This window comes from Chiroxiphia lanceolata, chromosome Z, assembly GCF_009829145.1.
Source record: "Chiroxiphia lanceolata isolate bChiLan1 chromosome Z, bChiLan1.pri, whole genome shotgun sequence".
NCBI classification, from domain to species: Eukaryota; Metazoa; Chordata; class Aves; order Passeriformes; family Pipridae; genus Chiroxiphia; species Chiroxiphia lanceolata.
In genome coordinates this window covers 8,197,630-8,214,798 of record NC_045671.1, presented here as the reverse complement: position 1 = coordinate 8,214,798, position 17,169 = coordinate 8,197,630, and the positions used below count along the sequence as shown (strand labels likewise).

The following is a 17,169-nucleotide window of genomic DNA, read 5'->3' as shown; positions in this document are numbered from 1 at the left end:
TAATTTTTTTTTTAGTTATAAAACAGGAAAACTAAAATAAGGAGAAACTACTGGCTATTTTCCAAATAGCATTGCCATAAATGAAAAAAAAAAAAAAAAAAAAAAGCAAGCATTAGTAGGCTGGCATTTCATAAGACCTATCTTATTTCCACATCCCTAAAGCACGTAAGAGGAAGGCAAGCATCAAAGAGATGCAATGTCCCCTGGAAGTTTTGAACTCAACATCCTAGTAACATGTTTCCAAATCGTTCTGCAGTGAGGAAAATAAAAAATCATAACCATACATCTGAGTCTTGCTCTTCTTGCTTCATCTACAGTGATTATTGCTCTTTCTTTTCGTTGGTGATGCGACAGCCAGTAATTGCTGATCTGAGACTCATTAAATGAATTTACACAAGACAGGCAGGACTATCAGTACCTGCCTTCCTGGGTGAAGATAAAAGCTCAGAAGTTTTTTCCAAGTCCTGGAACAATCACATCTTTTTTTCTTTTGAAAAGCTATTTTCTGCAGCCCTACTTTTCAGCTATTTCATCCTGTGCTGCAGAAAACCTCTGACTTGGCAGTGGTAGTGCTGGTGGTAAATAAATTGTCTTGGCGACCTAGGAAGCAGAGATTTACTCTCAAGAGCAAGTGTTTATTTAAGAACTAGACTGAATCCTGAACTAGTGACTGCAGAAATCCCTTAAGAAAAAATCCATCCATCCCTCACATTCAGATCCAAAGCCTGGCTGACTAACCGAGTAGGAGATGGAATGATGTTACCACATGTGGTGTCCTGCCATCCAGGACAAAAGTCCCCAGTATAGCCTTTGCTGGTTGGTACATCCTTCCCCCATCCTGTCAGATTAAACTGCCCCTTCCAGACTAGATCTTGCAAGGGTTCACTGTATGGTGAAGAGTCAGACACCACAACCCAGTATCTCCTTGAGAAATGTGAATTTTCTCCCTACATTTAAAGCATAAGTTTGGATGAGTAGATCTGTATTTGCAGATCCAGACTAAAATGCCAGAAAACTCAGAGGCAGGGATGATGCAGGTTGGTCACTCTGCCAAGCTGAAGTGTCAGTTCATATTAAGTAAAATTTCCAGGGGCTGAAAATCATTTACATATTAATGAAACACTCATCAGGGCAATTTCAAACCCACACTCCAATTTTTAAAGATCATTTAAAGAGACATTTCCGCAGCCTTTCTGTTCCTCATGCTAGCTGTCACCATAACACAATCACAGAATGCTCATGCTAAGTTTACTTCATCTTCCTGAGCAGAGACATTGTCATTCCCACTTCCTCTGCAGCACAGCACAGATGTTAACAAGTAATCTGGAGGGGAAAAAAAAAAGAGGAGAAGCACACAGCTGCTTGCAGGGTTCTAAAAGGAAGAGGTAGAGACATCATAAGAGCTAAGCTTGACATTTCTGTAAAACCATTTAATAAGCTTCCTGCTAGCTTTTTATTCTGGTTTTGAATATTAGCAAACTCCATAGCAAACCACCAGTTGGCAAAAAGGAGCAGAGAAGCACAGATGAAAACAAAGTCAAAGGAAAAATAGTGACTTCCATCCTGCCCTGCAGCAGACATCCATTTGCACACAGTAGGGATGCCAATTTAAGAGCCATTTGCCAATACATTTTATAGTGTTTTCTGAGAGACACTAAACTGAGTGTTTATTTTATATTCCATGGATAGTTTAATGCAGGTTTAAGAACGAGTAAGCACCCTAAAAAGCCTTTTCTGGGGAAAAGAATAAAGGAAAAGAAAAAAAAATAAACTACCTCTGATCGTTGCATGTTTGGGGAGGGGGTCTCTTAGTTTCTCCTTTCTAACTTACTGAACAGCAAAGATGCTGTTTACCTGTCAGTGGGTGCAAGACTACAAGTGTAACAAGAAATGCCTCGCTGTCCAAATTCAGGTGCTTTCTTTACACTGCTTAAGTGACCTGCTTCTGACAGCGGGGTTGACCCTAAAGTGATAAGACCAGATAGTCTGGTTTTTGCACATTGTAAATGAGAAGTCAGTATCAGTTAAGAAACCATAACCAAATCCTGCTTCTCCCTGGGGTGGGTTCAGCCACAGAGGCGCACACACAGTAGCACAGGGTGCTCTCCACTGCCCACTCAAGGCTTTTCCTTGAGCCACTCACCAAATAGCAAAGGCATGGAAATCTGGAACAAACACAGCAGCACACCTGGCAAACATGTTCAAAGAAGCAATCTTAAAATTGTTGGCCACTTTCTCTCACCACCCAGCACCACACATGGGACTGACACCCTGCCCTACCAACAACTTTCTGCCACACAGGTCAGCATTTTTTAAAAACACCCCATTTCTGACTGTCCTGTTTGCCATACTCAAGGCTTCATTCTTCAGGGGAGCTGAGAATCTCATTCATCCATTCCCTTCAGCCTGATGCAGGAAAGTTGGCTTATGCCTTTCCATAATTCTACATCCTCACAAAATGCTGTTGAGCTCAATTGTGCATAGCACATTTCAGATTTGAAAGGAAGGGTGTTGTTGAAGCACAGAACGTACATAAGTATTGTTATTTCCAAGGCTGTATGGGGAACACAAAGATCCAGACATACAAAACTATTTTAAGACTCTGAGCATTGAAACACATTTGTTATTAATGTACACGAACATACAAAATCCTAAAGATGTTTATAATTAAGGTTAGATTGAGTCAAGCAGTTCATCTGGGAGGTCACAGACTTTAATTCTGATGGTCAACCTGTCTGACATATTTTCACCCATCAGGTGGCTGGACACAGAACTGGAGGCAGAGGTCACCTGGATAAAGGAAAAAAAAAAGAGTGAAATAAAGAAAGAAACTGGTGTCACAGGAGAAGGCAGATGCAAGACAGGCAGAGAAGAAAAGCAGGCAACCACTACATAATAGAGAAGAAGAAGAAAAAAAGAAGAATTGATCACAAAGCTCTTGAAGAACATGGAGTCATGAAAGCAGAGGAGGAGCAGAGGAGCAGAGGAAGTGACATGTGGTAAAAGGGAAGGACTTGGGAGTGTACAGGTAAGTATCGCAGATTTGAGAAAAATCACAAGAACAAAATTTTCAAAGGTAAAGCAGTCGGCAGTGACAGACCTAAGAGGCAGAGCAGAATAAAGCAAAATATAAGAAACAGAGGAATGAAGAGCACAGGGACGGGTGAAAAGAGCATAAACTACAGTAAAATTCTTGTCAAGAACTGGAATGTGGACCTTGACTCAGCAGTTAATTTTACAGTGGCCACTATGGCCCGGTAAATATCAAACATCAGGCCCTGATTGGACAGTGAGTAGTGCAAAGGTATTCACTCCTCAGAATCACAAAGCCACTGAGATGAGGGCTGTATTTTGAGTCAGGGAAAATGAGGTAAAAGCCTCTGAATTCCAGAGACAGCTAGCCAACCACACAATTCTTCCACTGCAAGAATATTCTAGGAAATAAAAGGCCATGAAACAGCAATCAGATTTAACAACCTCATGGCAAACATGGGAAAGGCAATACAGAACGAGTTATAATTAATGTTGTTGTAATGAAAGTTACGGGAGAAGCCAAATATACTAAGAGTTTAAGCAGTTTATGATGTTTTGAGAGCTTTAAAATAAAATTAATGCCTTTGCAGCACATTAATTTTTTCAAATAACATGTGAATCAAAGCTTCTTTGTTTCAGAGCATTTGAGATAATAGCGACTGCAAATGATTGAAAATATTTATGTGAAAATTCTGAAAATAAAAGAAACTGAGATTCAGAGCAAGCATTTCATCTCAGCATTTCAGAGCAAGCATTTCATCCAATTATTACTGGATTTTATAATTTTACTGTAAACATCTTCATTATCTAGGACTGGATGTGGGTTTTGGTTTTGAGTTTGTGCCCTTTGTAAATTTTATAAAGCCCTTTGTATCTCATTAATTACTAGTGCTTAGTAGGAGATCAGGAATGTCACAGGGATCCTCTCTCTCTTGCTGACTGCAAAGGGTAGAAGGTGATCAGATAAGCAGCAAGGGTTGCTGCTCCCTCACTGAAACAGCTCCTGCTGTTCAGACCCCCTCACAGACCCTGAAGGATTGCCCAGAGAGCTCAGGTACCACCCCACAGCTCTGGACAGTCACACTGATCCCTCTTTTTTTTCCTTCCACTTCACTTGATCAGTTATTGCTTTCTGTCATGTGTTCTGGACAGAGGAAGTAGGTTCCTTGTTCTCAGTCACTTCTGGGACACCTATGCCAACCTTCTTCCTCCCACCCCAAGGATCAAATACGTAGCAGGTGGCCCAAACATGACAACAAAAGGGTTTTACAAGCCGGCCATCATCTGCTTTTAAATCAAACACTTTGATAGCCCAGGAGTAGATCAGATCCAGGAATTAATCTGGCTGATCCCTTCATCCTGCGAGGGGATGCATGCAGACATGTCCATGCAGAGCCCAAAGGAATCCAGTGAGGTCTCACAGACACAGACCTCATGGCACCATAGAGTTAGGGCCAGGAAGAGCAGCAGATGATTCCACTTCATTGAGGAAAGACCAAATAGTAAAACAGAAGGGAAGTGGCAAAACTTACAGCTGGGTACAACTGAAAGAATTTTTTAAAACTTTGTAAAGAAAGGGATTTCATCCTGTCTGCTCAGTGTCCCCGAGAGATTCTCTGGCAGGTGGAGACACCTTGAATGCATTAAAATCTGCCTTGGAAGGGGTGTCTTATGCTGGAAGTGTGATGAAACAGCCTGACAATGGCAACTGAGAACAGGGTTGAACAGCACAGAGTGTGGAGGTGCTGCAGCTTTGGGATGTGCTGGTTTGCCTGAATAGCTGTGAAATGCCAGAGGACTCACAGGGTGACACCACAGGTGACACCACACCCCAGAGAAGGGACAGAGTGACACAACCTGATGCAGCCAGGCAGTCAGCAGGGCCAAGAGGGACTGTGCTGACCCTGCTGTGCACCCAGCCCTGCGGGTTACAGCTCAGTGGAGCAACTTCAGCTCTCAGCTCAATCTCTCAGCTCTGCAGAGAAGGACCTGGGAGTCTTGATGGTTGACAAGTTGACCATGAGCCAGCCATGTGTCCTGGAGGCCAGGAAAGCGAATGGGATCAGGAGGAGTGTGGCCAGCAGGTTCAGGGAGGTGATCCTGCCCCTCTACTTGGCCCTAGTGAGGCCACATCTGAAGTCCTGAGTCCAGTTCTGGGCTCCTCAGGACAAGAAAGACAAGGAGCTACTGGAGAGGGTCCAGCAGAGGCCACAAAGATGATGAGAGGTCTGGAGCATCTCTCTTATGAAGAAAGACTGCAGGAGATGGGCCTGGTTAGTCTGGAGAAGACTGAGAGGGGATCTCATCAATGCATACAAATATCCCAAAGGCAGGTGCCAGGAGGATGGTGCCAGACTCTTTTCAGTGGTGCCCAGTGACAGGATGAGAAGCAATGGCCATAAACTAAAACACAAGAAGTTCCACCTCAACATGAGAAAGAACTTTTCTGTGTTGAGGGTGGCAGAGCACTGGAACAGCTGCTCAGGGAGGTTATGAATTCTCCCTCTCTGCAGACATTCCAATCCCACCTGGACACATTCCTGTGTCACCTGGTCCAGGTGATACTGCCTTGGCAGGGGGGTTGGACTGGCTGATCTGGTCTCTAGAGGTTCCTTCCAACCCTGACAATTCTGTGACTCTGTGAGCCCAGAGGGAAGCGGTCTGGGCTGTACACGGTGACGTCATGTGTAGCGGCTCCGGGGACAGTGATGTCATCGCTGGCATCACACCAGGGGCAGCGCCCGGAGCAGGAGCCGAGGGCTGTACAGCCACAGCGAGGTCGCACAGCGCCGCTCCCTCCTGTGGGCCGCCGTCCCCGCTGCAGGAGGCTCTGCAGTGACGCCATTTGAGCGTGTGACGTCATGACACAGACTGTGACGTCACCACGGCGCTGTCGCCACAGGAGTGCGGCGGCAAGCCCTTACCTGCCGGCGCTTGTCGGCCGCCTTGGCAGGCATGGCCTCTCCTCACCGCAGTGGCCCCTGCCGTCCCTCACAGCCCCTCACGGCCGCCCCTCACGGCGCCCGCCCGGCCAGCCGGAAGTTGATCGCGGCAGCCATGGCAACGCACCGGAAGCGGCGGGCGGACGAGGCGATTCCCCCCATGCCCCCGCGCTCCCCCCCGAGGGAGGGAATGGTACGTCCCGGCGGCCGCTGCACATCGATCATCCGGGCCCCGAACCGGCGCGAGCGGCCCCGCCCTTATTTGAATATTCACGAAGGGCGGGGCCACAGGAGCGCCACCGCCAGGCCGCTGTGGTAGTGCCTCCGTCCGCCTCATGAATATTCAAAAAAGGGGAGGGGCCGCGGAGAACGGAGCATCTAGACCTTGAACAGGAGATCTCCCCTCCCACTTCATCAAAATTCCAGACGGGGAAGGGACTCAGGGAACGCAGCATCCGCCCCCCAAAGTATTGACAGCGGCTCCACCCATGTCATGAATATTCAAAACGCGTGGCCGCGTAGCCCACCATCCGGGCCCCAATTAGTGAGTGTGGTGCCGCCCTCCTCATGAATATTCATGAGGGGGCGGGGCGGTGGCCGGACCCGGAAGCGGCGCGGCTGAGTCACGGCGGCGGCGGCGGCGATGAGGCAGCAGCAGCCGCGGGCGGTGTCGTTGTCATTGTCATTGTCGCCGTCGCTGTCCGTGCCGTCCCTCGGCGCCTGAGGAGCCGCCCGCGCCCTCCCGTCCGCCCTCCTCCCTCCCCGCGCTCCGCCCGCCGCGCCCGGCGCCGCCGCCACCATGATGGAGGAGATAGACCGGTTCCAGGTGCCCGCCGTGCGCGCAGAGATGCAGCCGCTGGTGAGGGGCGGGCGGGCGGGGCCGCACTGAGCCCGGGCGGACACGGCCCCGGCGCGGAGGGGCCGCGCACACCCGCACCCGCGGTGCCAGCGCTGCGGGGGCGGCGGGGCCGCCGTTATATAACGGGGAGCCCGGGGAGCGCCGCCGCCATCCCCGGCCCTTCACCCCCGGGGCCGCTGCTGTGTCATCCCGGGGCACCCGCACGGCCCTTCATCCTGCTCCCCCCCCCCCATCCTCATCCTCCTCCCCCGGGGTGTCCCCGTCCATAGCGGTGGCAGGAGCGGGCGGGGGCGGGCGGGCGGCTCCGCTCCTGCCGCGCTTGCGAGCGTCGCTGCTCCCGGAGCATCCTTGGGTGTTCCCCCGCCCAGGAGTGCCCCTGGGAGCGGTGGGAAGCGGCGGAGGGACCGGGAAGCCCGGTGGGAGCAACCGAAGGTGCTGAGGGTGGCTGGGCTTTTAAGTGAGCTTTAGAAAATAGGAGAGGAAAAGGGCGGTGTTTGTGCACAGCCCGGGCGGGGAGCGATGCTCCCCAGGGACGGGAGAGCTGCACGGGCTGGGGTGTGAAGTTACTCGCGATGCGAGGCTGCAAGACCTTCTCCGAGGCTGGTTTTGTAGCCATTGCCCTCGACACTGAGCTGAACTTAAGGAGATGCTTATCGTGTGAAAAGTCCAGGTGTTTTGCGAAGAAACGTCTCTGTCAAATTTAAAATCTAAAATAGTTTTGCTCACATAAAATTCTTTCCATAAGGAAAGCAATCTGTGAGGGTTTGTTGCCCTCTGCTTTCCCTGTGCCAGGACATGTGTTTTTCATATCAGGATGTTTTTTCACTTCGTAGACACAATTATACTCAATTAATGAGCTCTGAAGAGCCTGACATAATGGTTACACTACTACATGGGGCCCTGGGGAATCTTTGCAGAGGGGGAAGTATACAGGCTCGTGGGACTTGGCAGATGCCTAAATGGGAAGGTAGAGTGGTCCTGGGCTTTTGATAGCTTCTGAAATCAGCTAGGAAGGAAGGCCAGCTGTTTGGCAGCCATGGGATAGGCTAGACCATCATCAAGTAGTTCAAGACGCCTTAGGAGTATGTAGGTGCTTTGCTTTGATGCCACAGGCTTGCTTGTGTATGTGTTGTGCCCCAGCTGCCTGCCAGAGAACTCTGGATGTGTTTGTCCATTTCTGTTTCCCATCTGGGAGAGGTTCTCTTGTGTGTTCCCTTCCCCTTACTCCTCAGTCCACCTCAGTCTCTGCTTGAAGGTGTGTTGTTATTTGTGACTTGGGACCTGTTGAAATACAGTTCACCCTGGCATTAAAGTGAAAGCTGGATAATGTGCTCACTCACTCAAGATGTTGATTCCCTCTGGCACCTGGAGTAAGCAAATTCCATCTCGGGCTGATTTTGTGAGACAGGGATATGAAATGTTTGGAGAGGTGGAAAGAACTGTAATGAAATACTTACACAGTTCCTCTTGGTAGCAGGTGAGGATAGGTTACTGACAGGTTCATGTTAGCACTGAAGTGCTACTGAGATTTCCCGTATATCAAACCATACATTATTTAGAGTTGATGTATCTGAATCCTCGGTTCCTTGTTGCAGCTAGTGCTTGAGGGAAGTTGAGAACACAATGATTGGCCTGAGAACAGAAAAGCTCTACAAGGTCCACAGAATGAAATTATCCCTCAGTGGCAAGAAAAACATTTCTCTTACAGTGGAAGTGTTGACAAATTGTGAAAATATGCTTAGCTTGGTTTGTTTTGGGTTTTCTTGGTTAGTTGATTCTTTGGCTTACAACCTTCATGGTGGGGCAAAAAACAGTTCTTACAAGCTGATGGGGGCTTGTTGCATGCCCTACCCATTGTTTGTGTTTTTATCAAGCACAGGCAACAAATGTGACAAGAATGGCCCTCTTTATTCGTGATATTGTCAGCATAGCAGTGAGAGTAGCAAGTTTGAAAAAGCTGTTGGCAGACAAAAAAGTACTTCTAAGTATTTTCTAGAAACTCCATAATGATAGTGGAAGAATGGAATTTGCACATAATGCATGTTTGCATGGACATGAACCAAGCAGAATCTAAAGAGGTTGTCTCGTCCAACCCTGTTATCTCAGTATAGGGTGTTGTATTATGCAGCAGCAATAGTAAGCTTAGAAAACGGGTTTCCTTCAACATTCAGGGACTAGAAAATTTTCACAGGGGGCTTTTACACTTGTATTAATAGAATACTCTGAATCTTGGCTTGCAGTTCTTTTCTAGCTAATGGAGCTCACAGTGAAACCTTGTGTATGTGAGGGGCTGTTGCTCTGACTGGATGTGTAGGATTTTTCCATGTCCGTGGAAATGTTGCCATCGGTCAACATTTATGCCATGGGACATAACGAGTCTGGCACAGCATTTTCATTGGTTTCCTCTGCTTTGTGGTTTCTGGTCTGTACTTTGCAAGTAGGAACTGCAAGAATCCTTGCAAGTCTGGTGTTTATCATACTAATTTCCTTGGGTAACATGGTTCTCGGCACTTCTGTTGTTTTGTTCTGTTACAGTTACCATTTGTCCTGTCCCTCTCCCTGCCATCCTGTACTTTAAAGCCCTTGTGTCTTAAACCCAGTTGTCAGCTAAACCCCTCACAGCTCACTCTTCTCCCACATTGGGATAGGGGAGAGAGTCAGAGGAGTAAAAGTGAGAGAACTTGTGTATTGAGGTGAAGACAGTTTTGTAAGTAAAGCTAAAGCCATGCACGCAAGCAAAGCAAAACAAGGAATTCATCCACCATTTCCCGTGGGCAGGCAGATGTTCGGCCATCCCCAAGAAAAAACAGGGACGGCTTCATCACACCTATTGGTTACTTGAGAAGATAAACATCATCACTCTAAACAGCATCTCCTGTCCTTCTTCTTCCCCCAGCTTTAGATGCTAAGCATGACACCATAAGACATGGAACGTTCCTGTGGTCAGTTGGGGTCAGCTGTCCTGTCTGTGTCCCCTCCTAACTTCTCGTGCCCCTCCAGCCTCCTTACTGCTGGGGTGGGGAGCAGAAAAGGCCTTTACTCTGTGTGAGCACTGCTCAGCAATACCTAAAACATCCCTGTGTTATCAACACTGTTTCCAGCACAAATCCAAATCGTAGCCCCATACTAGCTACGGTGAAGAAAATTAACTGGTATCCCTGTCAAAATCGGCACAAAATACAGAATAACCTTAGCATCTCAGCACCTCTTGTTTCTTCTTCCCAGGCTAAAAGCTTTCAGTTGCTCATGGTCTCAGGGGGAGATGCAGCTGTCAGTCTTTTCCATATGCAGAGGGCTCAAGTAAAAGTTTGTTTTCTCAGGTTATAGGGGTCATTGTGACCTGTCACTGAAGCTATATAAAAAAAATAGTGTTTTGCAACATGATCCCCTGCTGAAAGCAAGTAGAGAAGAGAAGGTACCTTGCTTGATTTGAAGTGCACACACTATGAAATATTTTTTCTTCCTGTTCAAACTGGACGGTGACCTAGGAAAGCACTGTTCCCTCTGAGTGCTGGCCAGTTTGAGAAGGGTGCTGAAATGAGATTTGTGAAGCTAGGCTTTGCTCAAAATCCTTAACATTGTTGATCAGCATGGGTGCTTTTGACTGTCTGTTCATCTGCATAGATGAAATGTCATCTTAGCTTTTGATGTCTTTATATTGAACTCTGGGATAACCACTGCTGATCTGCCTAGAAACCATCTGACAGGCCTGCTGATCTGCCCATCTTCAAACTTAAAGAGATAGATATGGTGTTAAATGCTGAAGGGCAGCCATTCTTAGAAAGCATCTGAAACCCTCCTGGACCCCTCAGCCTCCAAACCTGCTGCTGATACTTGCACTGTTTATTGATCAGCTGCCTGTCAGGGGTGATAGTGCATTAGTGTCTGGTGTCCACTAGCTGTACATTCTGACAATAATCAGTGTTGTATTTACAGAGCAGGGACAGAGAACCTGATGTATCCATGGCTGTATGCAAAACTGAGTTCTTTAAAGCTCTAATGCGTCTAGTTGGGGAACATTCTCTCTTTGACAGCCAAGATCTGCATTGGCATCCCACTGCAAGGCTGAGGGCAGGGCCTAACTAGTACAGGCTGGAGCTGTGTGGAGTACTGCTTGGTCTGACAAAGCCTACTAGGATCTCTACTTGCCATAGTTTCTCTCTGCTGATAACAAGTCAGACAGGGATTGTGTTGCAGAGCTGAGAAGCATTTGGTCTGCAGGCTGCATGGTGATCAACTCTGTCATATGTGCACTCCTACCCGTTGCATCAGATGCAGTGATGTGAAGTTAAGAAGGCAGGCAGTCATTTCTGCCTCTCTCCAGGCTGTTTGAATAAGCATTGTGAAGTCATGCAGGCTGGCTTGACTCTGCATGACCTCTACAACAGTTTTATGAGAACTGCTGTGTAACTAATGCAGACCCAAGGAAAAGTTCAGTGCAGGACTTAATGAGACAGAGTTGCTGTGGGCAGATGGACAGAATGGCATACAGACCCTGTTAAACGTCTGGTTGTAGGATGGGATGAGGCCTAGTGTTTCACATCTTTGACAGATCCATTACTCTGCATGTTTTGATACTGTGCTATGATTCTGTACATATTCATCACAGGAGAAAGACAGGCTGGTAACAGGCACTTGGTCACATTCATGTGGTGCCACTCCATGAAAATAGGATGGTCTGTTCTGATCTACGTTTCCATTCTCAAATGTGGGTGGCTTTTGCCTTTCATCCAAAAAGTCCCTGCCTCATCAAATAAATGTGGACTAATTTACGGGGTGCTTTGTTTACTCCTAATGCTTAGTATCATGTAATTCTTAACGTAATACAAGCTCAACTGCAGAAACTCTGTTCTGCCTAGATTCTATTTGTCTCCAACTTGACTTGTCGAGATCCTTCTGCGCTCACAGGAAGGGCACTCTTCCTTAGCTGCTGGTTAGTGGGTTATTTTCAGGTAAAGTCAATACCCAGCATTGCAGGGATGCATGGTGTGATGAGGTCTGATATTCATTATTTTGGGATACTTACTCTTGGTAGATAGCTATCTTGGCTGATGGGCTTCGAACTAGCCAGTTTTTCCCAGTCTGTTGCTGGTGATGCATTTGTTGTGATGACTGGTGTTGGTTTGTCTTCTCCAAGTCTTTTGTCCTAGCAGAAAATTCTCATTAAAATGGTAGATATTAAAGGGAGACAGAGAGATGAAGGGATACTTGCACAGTGAGGATGCTGCAGAGAAAAAAGAATTAAAATTCCCTTTGAAATAAGAATGGCAGAGCCTGTAATTATATGTAGACCCATCTTTTCTTCAGCACCAGAGCCTCACTACATGCCCTCTCTGTGAATTATAAGTCTGTGGTTTGGATTGTTAGCTAAACTCTTGCCAAATCCTTGGTATTTTTGTTAAAATGAAATGTACTGAGTATGATGCAGTGGGGTTGTATCTTGAGTCTGCTGGTACGTGGAACCTTCCTGAGCCTGTGTCTCTTGACACACCAGTCCCTGGATGGCATTTTATGGGAAACTGATAGGTGACAATATTGGATCACACATTGCTCCTGTACACTGATACAAGCAGTTTCTGTTCTTAACACATAAATGAAAGTAGAGTAAAAGTGCTTTTGCCCACATGGCAGCAGTACAACTTTTCCTAAGGAAACACATCTATCAAAGTGCAGCAGCTTCAGTGGAGCTTTGACACAAACTTCTGAGACTTTGGCTCATTTTCTGAAAACGGCAGCAGGAACGCAGTATTTCAGTTTCCCAGTTTTCAGCCCACATGAAAAATGGGAGCTCTTTCCAGAGAAATGGGGCTGGTAGTTCCTATATCTTATTCTGAAGCATTGTGGCTGACCTGGTTCCTTGCCAGCAGGGACCTCAGCCTGGTAACTCTAGTTGTGATGATGATAGCCAACCGAAGGGTTTTGGTTAGCCAAATCCTGGAGTGATACTGCTGGGTTTTTTAGCTGAGGTGCCGAATCTGCACTGGTTCTGGAGGTGTAAAATTTTCAGAAACTGTAAAGATACAGAAGATACATTTCTATACAGCTTGGTTTTGGTTGGTTTGGTTTTTTTTTTAAATTAGAAGACAAAAAAAATTAGATTATCTACTGGATACTTAGTTTTTAAAAAACAAACTGTAATTTTAGTCAGCAGACAGCATGGGTACTCAGCACGCTTATAAAATTTGCATTCTTTATTTTTGGAAAGTATTGAGTATCTCACACTAAGAAAGTTGTACCATGTATTAAGAACTCTTTGTTTTTTCTGATGCATCCCTAAAATGGGGGAAAACCTAAGAATAGAAAAACAAAAGTAACTAAGAAGCAAAAAGAAAGATTATACCTGCAGGGCTTAGAAATAATATGTTAATATAACATTAGGTTTCTAATGCAGATACACAAAACCCTCATCTTTCTGGAGGGGAAAAGCTTCTAAAATGAAAATGTCATCCTTGTATATATTCATTGTAATGTAGCCCAGGGGTTACACAGATATATGTTTTGTAAATGCTTACAGTACATGAGATTTGTAATGTTGCAGTACTGTGGGTTCTGAAATAGAATTCTTTCAGACAGTGCTACTTTTAGTTATACAGCTTTTTTTTGATGTGCTGTGGTGTCATCTGTAACAGCAGCCTAAAGATTACCTCCCTAAATACTTCAGTTCGCTGGGGTTCTGTCCTGTCACCTCCCTGTCCCGTATTAGGCCTGTGGTGCAGAGGTACAGGAACATTTTTATTACCACCCCTGACCAGGCTGAAACTCCAACAGTGATCCAGCACAGGTTCCCGAATGATGGTGGGGATGTGACTGCTATAGCTAGAGGATGACCTGTCAGGACACAGGAGCATGTTCTGGCTCTCACTGTCCCTGCAGGAACACTGCTGCTTCCTCTCCACTTCTTTATACAAGCTTTGATCATGATTGTTCTGCTAGTCATGTTTGGAAATCTTTCTGGAATAAAGGAACGTGTTTAAAAGGGGGCAGTGAACAATTAAATCTGCACAGTGCCCTATTGGGATTCTTCCATAATTCCCAAGAGCTCGTTATCTGTGTCTTGATGTTAATACCTACTCAGACAGCAATTTCTGCTACTGACGTACCAATACGTAGTGGCAGGTCCGTAAGGAGATGAGATGACATGAGCAAAATGCCAGGGCGAGAGAGGAGAACAAGTCATGCCTTCAATTCTGCAAGTCTTGATTCCAGGAAAGCCCTCAGGAAAGCTTACCAACAGGGCTGTGACCTTTCTGGAGATATATCTTACTTTTGGTGAAATTGAAGACTGAACTTGATAAAGATAAGAGGAGGACCTGTCTGATCTGTAGGGCAAAGGATTAAGAGTGGAGCTGGCTAATGGCCATGCCTCTTTTTTCCAGAAATTTTAGGACCTTGGCTGCAGTAGTTGTCTTTTGGCTTCTGTGTAGATCAGTTATTTGTCACTTTCCACAGACAGTCTGTAGAAATGTGTCTGCACTTTCCCCTCGCACTCACACAGACCGTGCATCTTTGGTGGACTCCTGTGCCTTTCCAAGTTTAAGATTCCTCTAAGGTTATTCTGTATCTGTCACTGTAAAATTGACATGGTAGTGATGCAGCCATGCAACTTGCAACTAATAAATCCGTCAGTCCAGCTCAAACCCTGTGTAGCCTGACCGTTATTCTTTGAGTTTTAAAGTGTGATCTTCTGCAGTGAGCTGGTGTCCATTTTGTAGTGTGCAAGAGAAAGCAAGTATTTGTTTCACTGGTTTGTGTCTGAGGATACTGAGTTGGAGTGAATGAAATTATAGGTGGAAATTTGCTTAATTTTTAAGAATACCTGCTAGGAAATCTGCTCGGATTTTGGACACATCCATGACCGATTCACAGGATACCAAGGTTTATCACTTCAGGAACTTCTTCACAGAGAAATGCTCTCCTAAATACACACAGAGTATACTGGCTGCATCCCAGCTGCTTTTACTAGGTGAGTTGCAGAATCATCTTAGTTGTCGACTGAGGAAAGTTTGTTATTTTTAGTAAAGCTGAAGGCAGCACTAGTTGTTTTTTTTGAGAAGAGCACTGGTTCTCTGAAGATGAATAAGACCTTATTTCCCATACAGAAGAGAAAAGTTATTCCAGCTCTACTGGTGAGCTGCTTAGTGGAGACGCAGCCTCTGCCTGTGAACAAGTTATTTTGCTAATAATATTTCAATTCTTCCTGAGCTTAGTAAGTTCTGCTGCATAAGCTGCAGCTTTATTGCTGCTGTTGACAAATTGTCTGTCTGGAGTTAGTGGAGAAAACTTGTCAACAACATCATTGTATAGGTCAGGCTATCAGATAGCTATCCACCAAGTGACTCCTGTAACCCAGCACTGTTCCTGCCAGAGCACGTTGTTTGGACTCTGTGTGCAGTGCCGAAGCAGGTAGCACAAACATACAAGTGATCTGCAATCTCTTTCTCCACAGGCTTCCCAAAGCATGCTTCCAAAATAGGCTGTGTTAGAGCTTTTCTGCTGAGCTTCTGTTTCTTTCAGCATCTAGGACCATTGGACATGACTTGTTCCTCTTCAGGAATGGTATGGTGTCTTGCTTCATGCTTGTCTGATGCAGGTTTTTCTCAATTTCTTTTCAGTGTCCTTCCTGAACCAACTTCCATTCATATGAGCAGCTGATCTTCTGGGCTCTACAGCATTAAGTCTGTAGACAGTCTCTTTTCCTAAGCCAAGCAGAGCAGCAATATTCTAATTATAATTTCTCTTTTTCATGTTTTACTGATTGCATGGGAATGTAGATTAGTGATTTAGTATACCCATATTCAAGCAAACTGCTTCCCTTGTTTCTGTCTTGTTTCATGTTTTTGTTTGTACGTGGCCCCAGGTGAAAACCAATCTTGGTTCTTGCATCAATGTTAGGGATGCTTATGCTGATCTAATTATTGTTTCCTCCCCCCCACATTGAATTTCCATTAATATCCACAAGAAGTTCCATCTGAGTATGAGGAAAAACTTGTATACTGTGGGGGTGGCTGAGCACTGTAGCAGGCTGCCCAGAGAAGCTGTGGAGTCTCCTTCTCTGGAGATATTCAGAACCTGCCTGGATGTGATCCTGCGCAACCTGCCCTAAGTAAACCTGCTTTGGCAGTGGGGTTGAAGCAGGTGATCTCTGGATATCCCTTCCAACACCAAGCATTCTGTGATTCTGTGATATGTATCACTGAGAGGTGCCAGCGTCCAGTAAACCCAGTCTGATCCTGAAGGTATTCTCTGTATTGAGAGATTGTCAAACAAAGAAAATACACAAGAGCCATATTGGTGATTCTTGTTTGCTCAGAAAATGTTTGGATTCTGTATAAGTAGAGCAATTCCATAAGACAAATGTTAATGTTTGTGGCCCTGATTAGAAATCTTTGATTAAAAAGATTTTTACCTGTAGTGTTTAACACAGTACAAGGAAGTACTTACTACTTTAATACTCGTGGGGCTTGTCTGCATTTGGTAGTGACTCGATTGTGGGGCCTAATTTCTAATCTGAAACTTGTTTTGTAGGCAGTTATTACAAGTACCTTGAGGTACAAGACTTTCCCAAGTCTGCAAAACCCAAACAGCCAAGGAGCTGCTTGAGCATACTGACCTGAGAAATGGGAGAGGGAGGGAAAGAGATGTGCATTGCATGGGGTTTATGTTGTTAATTGAAAAGTAGAAACAAATAAGAATGTTCCTAGACAGAGATGACGTTGCAAAGCTTTTGTCTGGCACGATCTTGTGACTGATGCTTCTAGAAACAATATGCTTCTTTGTATGAAAGCATGACTTTTTTCCCAACAACATGCATGTGATGCAAATGAAAAATACACTGTCTGTGATGGCCAGAGCAGACTCTCCTGCTGAACACCACATACAGATCCTGCAGGCACTGCTTCATCAGGTAATGCATGGAAAGGGATGATCACACTGAAGGAACAAAACTGGTGAAGGTTTCACCCTCCCAAACTTGTGTCATTTGGAATAGGGGTCTGAGGTGTGCAGAGAAATGTGCAGTGCTCCCGTGTCCATAAAGGGGCTGGCTCTGATGAATAGCCTCCTCTCTGCAGCAATGCTTCCTGTGGTGCTTCTGTGGGACAGCTTTGTTCCAGAGGCAAAATAGATTAGCGTAAGTACAGCCTGTGTCATCTAAATGCTGTCATGTCTTTTTAGTTGTCATTGAACCCTAATGGTGGCAAATGTGGATTTATTTTGAAAACACAAGGCAATGCATGATACCTGAACCTTGTTTCTCATAGCATCCTACTGTAGAATACATGTGGAGCAAGAGAAAACCAAGCACAACATCCCTTGAAGCAAGCTGGAGGAATATGT

The 17,169-nt window shown here is 45.7% G+C and overlaps 2 protein-coding genes across 7 annotated transcripts in view; one reads left to right on the top strand and one right to left on the bottom strand.

The window, feature by feature from the left end:
• Positions 1 to 6,122, bottom strand: part of DNAI1 (dynein axonemal intermediate chain 1) — a 141,399-nt gene extending 135,277 nt beyond the window's left edge. For 2 of the 4 annotated variants that reach the window (XM_032674763.1, XM_032674764.1), the window contains exon 1: positions 5,958 to 6,122. In XM_032674763.1, coding sequence (XP_032530654.1) covers positions 5,958 to 5,990 — 33 coding nt within the window. In that variant the 5' untranslated portion in view covers positions 5,991 to 6,122. The remainder of the gene's footprint in view (positions 1 to 5,957) is intronic. The other 2 variants (XM_032674761.1, XM_032674762.1) reach the window with 1 other exon arrangement.
• A 478-nt stretch (positions 6,123 to 6,600) lies between these two features.
• FAM219A (family with sequence similarity 219 member A) overlaps positions 6,601 to 17,169 on the top strand; it is a 95,370-nt gene continuing 84,801 nt past the window's right edge. The window contains exon 1 of one of the 3 annotated variants that reach the window (XM_032674769.1): positions 6,601 to 6,801. In XM_032674769.1, the coding sequence (XP_032530660.1) occupies positions 6,775 to 6,801 (27 nt within the window). In that variant the 5' untranslated portion in view covers positions 6,601 to 6,774. Of the gene's footprint in view, positions 6,835 to 17,169 lie in introns of all 3 variants that reach the window. The other 2 variants (XM_032674768.1, XM_032674767.1) reach the window with 2 other exon arrangements.